Source organism: Nilaparvata lugens, chromosome 13 (assembly GCF_014356525.2).
Source record: "Nilaparvata lugens isolate BPH chromosome 13, ASM1435652v1, whole genome shotgun sequence".
NCBI lineage: Eukaryota > Metazoa > Arthropoda > Insecta > Hemiptera > Delphacidae > Nilaparvata > Nilaparvata lugens.
Window position 1 is genome coordinate 31,619,753 of NC_052516.1, and position 9,006 is coordinate 31,628,758.

Sequence of the window (9,006 nt, forward strand, 5' to 3'; positions counted from 1 at the left end):
ATAAACTCAAAATCAATATTGGAGTTTCAATATTTTATTGTATCGATTTCAGAGAATACTTCAAAAAAGAGAATAAAATTCAACATTCATTTATTGCCAACCAGCAGGTAACCCATGCTCCGCAAGGGTCTAATCAGAAATTTGGCAAACTTAAAACCTTACCTACTGAGATCTTGGAGAATTTAAAATAGGTTTATAACCATCCTCGGTATTTACCGAGGTATATTACCGGTATAATACCGAGGTATATATCATCACTCTTTATTTAGAGACTGTATGCAAAATCTCAAATTGATCATTTGAGTAGTTCATAAGAGTGATGATGTGTTATTAGTGAATTTCCCAACCCGAACGTGTATGAGTTGATTCTTTTCTTTATTATATTGTAGACTAGCCGTCAGGCTCGCTTCGCTCGCCATATCCGTCTAGCCAGGGGGCTCCACCGATCCCCGACTGGATCGTCCAAGAATGAGATCAGCAGGCTCGCTTCGCTCGCCTGCATTTTTCATTTGAGCATTTTTATCATATGTTAGGACAATCCAGTCGGGGGTCCGATATGGCGAGCGAATCGAGCCTGACTGCTAGTAATATAATATTCCCAGGATTGAAGTAGCAGTGCCCAATCAATTTTTCCGCGATAAATGCATTTGAATCTTCAACTTGGTGCCAACCTAACAAAGACAACTCAACTTAATGCCAACCTGACAAAATTATTAATTTAGTTGCCAGTTAACAACTGTTTCGAAGAGGTACTCTATCTAGATTATAGTTCTATAGTAACATATGATATGGAAATTTCAATTATAATTAAGAGATTGGGAGAAGAAGAATATACATGCTAAAAGAGTGAGTGAGTGAGTGAGTGAATCAGTCAGTCAGTCAGTGAGTGAGTGCCATTTCGCTTTTATATAAATAGAAGAAGAAGATCATCCATACAATAAATTTTATATCTGGTGAAATGGCTTGTAATTATCATAACCATGAGTTATTTATTGAAAATATCTTTAGAAACTGTGTCACAGGTAAACTGCAAGCTGTTAAAAAAAATCGAAAAGTAGGACTATTCAGTATCAATATAGTCATAATATTAGTAGAATTGATGGTGATGTGAAATCTCTCCATTATAAGAAAACAAAGATATTGTCAAATTTCACTAAAAATTTTAGTGAAATTTTACAATATCTTTGTTTTCTTATTAGTCACAATATTCTTTGGAAGTTGGTTGACCTTTCAAGGTTGAGCTCTGTCATTGGCCAAGACTGGGCACGCCCACAGCAGGCGGAGTAATTGAAAAACGTCATCAAATTGAAAGTCATTCTCTCTATTCTGAACTACAGTTATGAGACACCGTTGAGCAACAAGGAATATCATTGAAATGACTAGTATCAAAGAAACCCAATCGGAAATGACGATTCAGAATGGAAAATGTACAATACCGCAAAACAATGACAATTTCTAATAGATTTTGTAAATAGCTAGAAGGTATTCCCATACATTTTCTTGTTACATTCAGCATTGAAGTATCATAATGTGGATGAACTATGGTTAGATTCACGTTATAAAGACAGTACCAGATTATCATTGGTTTGCCATCCTTGTGACACAGAATAAGTACAGAATGGAAACTTCTAATCAATCGCCTATCTCACCAATGCTTTTTACATGACGCCAATACTAAACACGTCACGTGACCTTGGGAAGTTCCAATCTCATGGACCTTGGAAAGTCCAAGTCATGACACGAAGAAGAATCGTCAAATGATAGCAACATCAATACCGCGAATACTGCCCGTATAACGTGGATTCCATATAGATTTATGTAACATCTAACATAGATATGTAGTTATGTGGATTTCAAGTCATTTTACACTGCGAAAACAGTTTTCTCCAAACAAGATCCGAGCGTTTCTCATACGTTTCTTCCTGAAAATATTTTTCTATCCGTACCTGAATTATTCTAGATAGACCGGACAAGACATTCCAGGTCCCTCCAGTCATTCATCCCGCGCATGTACTATGCACAATTGAAAGAGGCCCCTGGGTCCCCGAAAACGCTGACTCCATAAAATTGTTAGGGCATTGCTTCCCCTTCCCCCAGCATCCAGCTTTTTGCGTCTCAAGTCAAGAGATGTCCTAAATTATTCAGCGCAGCTTCCTCGTTTGGTGTCTTCAACCTGAACTGCTACACCTGGCAAGAGTCATTTCAAAATGACAGTGTTAGTTGAACAGGGGAGAATTTGTGTTATTCATATGAGATACTGACAAAAAAAGATCCAGTTTTATAGTGATATCCACTTCAATCTGTCAGTGTTATTCTAACAGTACAGAATCTGAGTTATTCATAAGGCATGCTGACATTTCATGGTATCCAGTGTTCTAATAAGAATCAAATAAAATTGTCAGTGTTATTATAACAGTACAGAATCTGAGTTATTCATAAGGCATGCTGACATTACATGGTATCCAGTGTTCTAATAAGAATCAAATAAAATTGTCAGTGTTATTATAACAGTACAGAATCTGAGTTATTCATAAGGCATGCTGACATTACATGGTATCCAGTGTTCTAATAAGAATCAAATAAAATTGTCAGTGTTGTTAGAACATCACAGAATTGGTGTTATACATCAGGGATTCTGACAAGCTACTGCAGCTAGAGCTTTATCAAGATCCAAATCAAATTGTCAGTGTTATTAAAGCAGGAGAGCATTGATGTATCCATAAGGAGAACTGCCACTACCTCAGCCAGAGTTCTAGTAACATTCACATGAATTTGGCAGCGTTGTTATAACATGGTTACAATGGTATCAGTCTTAAGAATACTGACACTTCATGACATTCAGTTATCTCGTGGGATCCATTTCTATCTGGCAGTGTTGTTTAAACAGCGAAGCATTGGTGTTGTTCATAAGGAGTACTGATACTACCTCAGCCAGTGTTTTAGTAAGATTCATTTTTTTCTGGCAGCGTTCTTTAAAGAGGGTAGCATTGGTGTTGTTCATAAGTAGTACTGACACCACCTTTCAGTCAGTGCTCTAGTAAGATCCAAATCATATTGTCAGTGTTATCAGAGCAGTGGAGCATCGATGTTATTCATAAGAAATACTGACACTACCTAAACCATAGTTCCACTAAAATCCACTTGAATGTGGCAGTGTTATTTGAATTTCAAGAGTCGATTTTATTTATGAATGACACTGACACAATAGTTATTTGTGCAACTAGTGCGCAAAGTGACAGTTTGCTGCACCGAAAGAAACGTTTACGCCCGAGCCGTAGGCGAGGGCGGAATGGTTTCTTGAGTGCAGCAGAGGAACTTTGCGCACGTATTTCACATTAAGTTTTTCCTACAGTTACCATTGAATATGAAAAGTGGGTAATTATGGGTAAAATTGTCTGAAATCCATCAAATGTTTTTCTGTGTAATTTTATTATTGATAAAAACCTTAATCCTAAAATCCCAAAGTCCTCGTTGTCCTGGTTATAATATATAATGAATAATAATTAGCGCGTTGTGCTTCGTTGCACCTCTGGTCACTATAGCAGCCCAGTCACTGTTACCAACTTCATTTTGATTTTGCTGCACTGTTGCTCCATATAACCTACTAAGTAATTTGCGTTGCCATGTTGCAAATCTGGAGTGCAGAAAAATTTTTCCCGCACTAGAGCGGAAAAGTGATTCTTTGCGTTCTGTAATCAGTGCAGCAATGGCCACTTTTCAACGTAACTGTAGGAAAAAATATGAATTCAACCACAGTGAGACCCACTCTAAACTGTCATAATTCCTTATGGACAACTTCAGTACACCCTAGTTCCAACAGAGCTGACAGATTCAAGTGAAAGATTCACCTTCATATTCCACGTACTCGGAACAAAAGATGGGAAACTTTTGCTCACATTATATTACTATGTGAGCCCCGTTTATTGCATGGCATGTTTTGAATGTGTACCGTTTATATTGTCTTGAGACGTTTAACTGAGAAGGAGCCTCCCTTTGAGATGTATGGATTATGATTCAGATACGTTGCTTGAAATTATTAATGAGAAGATGTAAACCCCACTTGAAGTTTCTCTTTTGATGAATGGAGTTGAAGAGGATTTGTCAATCCTCACGCAGAATTCTCATCCACAAGTACCTGATTGAAACTATAGACCTTATGGAAATACAGCAATAGACTGGCTTCTCCACACATCTGTGTAATCACTTGTCAGCTAATTTATCTATATATATAAAAGCGAAATGGCACTCACTCACTGACTGACTCACTCACTCACTCACTCACTCGCATAACTAAAAATCTACCGGACCAAAAACGTTCAAATCTGGTAGGTATGATCAGTTGACCCTTTAGAGGCGCACTAAGAAATCTTTTGGCTATATTTTAACTCTAAGGGTTGTTTTTAAGGGTTTAAAGTTCGTCTTTTAGCATGTATATTCTTCTTCTCCCAATCTCTTAATTATAATTGAAATTTCCATATCATATGTTACTATAGAACTATAATCTAGATAGAGTACCTCTTCGAAACAGTTGTTAACTGGCAACTAAATTAATAATTTTGTCAGGTTGGCATTAAGTTGAGTTGACTTTGTTAGGTTGGCACCAAGTTGAAGATTTAAATGCATTTATCGAGGAAAAATTGATTGGGCACTGCTACTTCAATCCTGGGATTATTACATTACTAGCCGTCAGGCTCGCTTCGCTCGCCATATCCGTTTAGCCAGACGTTTAGTCTGGACCCCCGACTGGATTGTCCTAACATGATAAAAATGCAGGCGAGCGAAGCGAGCCTGCTAATCTCATTCTTGGACAATCCAATCGGGGGTCCAGGGGGCGGAGTCCCCTGGCTAGACGGATATGGCGAGCGAAGCGAGCCTGACGGCTAGTGATGAATATTTCTATAGTCTGATTTTTACTCTAATATTGGCGTATGAAAGAGGCTCGTTCTTCCTTCTATATTATCCTTGAAATGCAAAATTTTCAAAAACCTTGTATATACGTCGACGCGCAATTAGAAAAGGAACATTCCTGTCAAATTTCATGAAAATCTATTACCGCGTTTCACCGTAAATGCGCAACATATAAACATTTAAACATTTGTAACATTGAGAGAAATGCCAAACCATCGACTTGAATCTTAGACCTCACTTCGCTCGGTCAATCATCTATACTATAATAATACATTTTGTGGAAATTTAGAAGACATAACCTGATTCCGGACTTCTAATGTTACCTAAATTTGGGAGAGAAATATTACAAGGTATTCTTAGTTTTTCTCTCCCGATTTGTGCCCCTGTAAAAATGAATGAAGAACAGGAAAGAATTGGCTCATACACGTACGGGATGGGAAAATTATGTTTGACGCATTATCATGAATGAACTACTGGACTGATCAACTTGGAACTTTGCATAAATAGATTCTTAATTAACCGAGGATGGTTATAGACCTACAAAAAAGGCGCTAAACAGGCCTTTTCTCGGCAACCAAAAAAAAAAAAAAAAAACTGCACTGCACTGAAAGTGTGAAGCCGAAAAAAAGAGACGAATCAAAAAGTTTCCTCTCCACAAGAAAGTGGCGCGGATAGCAATAAGGAAGGATGGAGGGAGAAGAACGGATATACGCGAATGAGGATGAAGTGGGCGAAGGAGAAGAAGAAGAAGAGGAAGAAGAAGAAGAAGAAGAAGAAGAAGAAGAAGAAGAAGAAGAAAAAGAAGATGGAGAAGAAGGAGAAGAGAATGAAGAAAGGGATGGAAGAAGTAGTCCACGTGCAAGAAGGGATGTTTGTTTGAATAATTTAGCAATAGACTTTTCTGGATATAAGTTGGGCTGTTCTTCTTGAAAGGGAACGAGTTTTGCCTCTCTTGTATAGATATATATATCTATCTCCTTCCAAAGGAACCACTGCATTTAGATAACAGAATCTTGGTAATGAATTCGCGAAGGTTGGCAAGGCTGTGGTGAGGTTCCTTCCTATTCTAATCAATTCGAATGTTGGTAGTATTGTGGTTGTTTTAGCCGGTTGATCAAACCTCTCCACTTTGGCAAAACATCTGATGAACAATAAATTAATAATTAATATGAGTGAAACGAACCTATTGACATTTACTACACAGCAGGTAAAAACATTTTTTCCTTCAATAAATTTGGACAACAAAGTCATTTCTCAGTCCACTTCTACCAAGTTCTTGGGATTAACAGTAGATCAAAACTTGAATTGGGCAGAACATGTCACAAGGGTTTTGTCACGGGTATCGAGTGGATTATATGCTCTTAGAAAAATGTCTCCCTTTTGTAAAATGGAAACGCGGAAAATGATTTATTTTGATACATACACTCTATAATATCCTTTGGTATAAGTCTTTATGGATCTACTTTAAATCAGAACATGGATTCAATTCTCAAATCACAAAAACAAGCTATAAGAATAATTTTACACCTAGACCCCATAGCATCAGTTAAAGAACATTTCGCTCACTTGAATATAATGACAGTTTACAGTCTTTACATCTTTGAGACAATAATGAGTGTGAAAGAAAATCTTGGAAATATTTTGACGTTAGGACATAATCATAGGTACAGCACTAGAAACAGAGATAAACTTTTACATTTGCAAAGCCATAGACTTGAGTTCTACAAGAAGAAGCCCACATACATAGGAGCCAAGTTCTATAACAAGCTACCGACGCGAATCCAACAAGAGCTGAATCCCAATAAATTCAAATTGGAATTGAAGAGATATTTAACTGGAAGAGCTCTTTATAATATCGAAGAATATTTGAATGAATGAGATCAGCTCCTATGAGTTGAACTGTATTGTATGTTTGTATTGTTGTATTCTGTAGATGTTTTATTTGTTATGTATTTTATTTTTAATTGTATCTAATCAAAGATATATATTTATGACACTATTCATTGTATACACTGTACAAATTTATGAATAAAGAAATTATGATATGATGATATGATATTGAGAAACTGAAAAACCAGAATACACTAAACTGAGAGTACAAATACAAATCAAAATAAACTCCAATTTTCCAACTATACTTTCTTAGAATATAATTCATTTATTTATTTTCTAATCACTTAATAATGGCATTATATAGCCGAAACATGTCGTGATTGGATTATTTTACAGAGGGTACTCAGATTTATTTATGTTTATTTATATTTTCTCGGAATAACAGAGAATGATGCAACCTTCATTATCTTTCAAAAATAGTAGACATTCTACCACAAGGTGCGTACATACTTGAGAGCCACAAACACTCGCATTTTACTCTTGTTATCAGCTCATGTTCTGCAACAAAGCACGGGTTACCTTCTAGTCTATACTATTACTTGAAATTTTGCATAGAGATTCTTAATTTATCGAGGATGGTTATAGGCCTATTTCAAATTCTTCAAGATTTCAGTACGTCATGTTTACTGTTTGTCAAGTTTGTCAAGTTTACTGTTTGTCAATGAGACACTTGGGGAGCACGTGTTACCTGCTTTCAAAACATGAAGTTGAAGAGTACCTCTACCTTAAAAAAGGAATGGTTTTGTTCACAAGGTATCTTGAATCTCTCTGTACAAATTTTCACTGGATCACTAAGTTTTTGTCAATTTGACACTTTTCTCTGAGAATATAATTCACACATCAATTTCTTATTTTTGCAATGTTTTCTCAAGTTGCAGAACACAACTTACCTCCGTATTTTTTGCCAAAATAGAAGATATTCCAGATTTTCTCATTTTCACACTATAATCTGAGAATATCTGGTGTTTCAAAAAGAATGACCCACTATTGAACAGTTATATTTATTGAACAAAATTGTGTACACAAACCAATTCCGCATCAAATTACTCACAGAAGTATTAAGTTTATGACGATGTATAATGAGTGTTCTATGCGCCCTCCTTTCATTCTATAAAATGCGCTTCTCCTAAGTATTCTATGGGTCCTCTTTTCGAGGTTCGGACGTCATCTAGACGGTAGCCAAATTCATCCCAGACTGTCCGCAAGATGTCTTCTCGACAACGAGGAACAACTTTGAAGATCGTGTTTATGTTCCTCCCTTAGCACTTGATATTGAGGAGCTGAAATCCAGAATAACTGATACAGTAGCTGCAGTCCGAGAAGACAGACATCTTGCGAACAGTCTGGGATGAATTTGGCTACCGTCTAGATGACGTCCGAACCTCGAAAAGAGGACACATAGAATACTTATAATCATGAACTTGATTCCTGTGAATAATTTGATGTGAAATTGATTTTTGTACACAATTGTTTCAATAAAAATATAACTGTTTGAAATTGGGTCTCTTTTTGACACACCCGGTACAATTTACACATTATTCTCTCATTTTACACTGGTCTCTCAAGATACAGAACACACCTTACCTCCGTATTTTATGCCAAAATAGAAGATATTCCAGTTACTCTAGCTCGGATTACTCAGGCTATATAGCGAATTAAGCGAATCGGACCCAGGGTAAGATTGAATTTGCAGAAATGCAGCGGGCAAATTGACATTAGAGCCTGGCTGGATCCAGGATTCAGGATTCAGGCTTACAGCGGAGAGAGCTGAACCTGAATTTCGAATTTCGATACGAACCCTGGACTCTGCTCAACTTGGCTTTACCACTTCAAACTGTCAGAAACCCTCATTACCTAACACCAACATTCTAAATTCAACTGATGCTGCCAGACCAAATTGAATCTCACTGTACCAAATTACCAGGTTCTGCTACCATTTCACTTCGAAGTGTCAGTATCTCTTATGACGCAACATCAACGCTCCCCATTTATCTAATACTGCCAGTCTGAATTGAAACTCTTTGTCCCAAATTTCCACTAGTTTGTCAGTGTTCATTGGACAAGAAACATTGATGTAATCTATAAGGAACATGCTGACATTTTGTGGTGAATTTTGGTGTGGTGAGACTGTTGGCATTGCTGTTTGTGGATGGTAGTGGTGTACTACCATTGAAGTTAAGGTGACAGTTGAATGTGAGTTGGGCT

At 36.9% G+C, this 9,006-nt stretch overlaps 1 protein-coding gene across 1 annotated transcript in view; it reads right to left on the reverse strand.

Annotated features, from left to right (window-relative positions):
- Positions 1–8,738, reverse strand: part of LOC120353950 (putative protein kinase C delta type homolog) — a 66,069-nt gene extending 57,331 nt beyond the window's left edge. The window contains exon 1 of the mRNA XM_039439507.1: positions 8,723–8,738. Within this exon, the coding sequence (XP_039295441.1) occupies positions 8,723–8,738 (16 nt within the window). The remainder of the gene's footprint in view (positions 1–8,722) is intronic.
- Between the last annotated feature and the right edge of the window lie 268 nt (positions 8,739–9,006).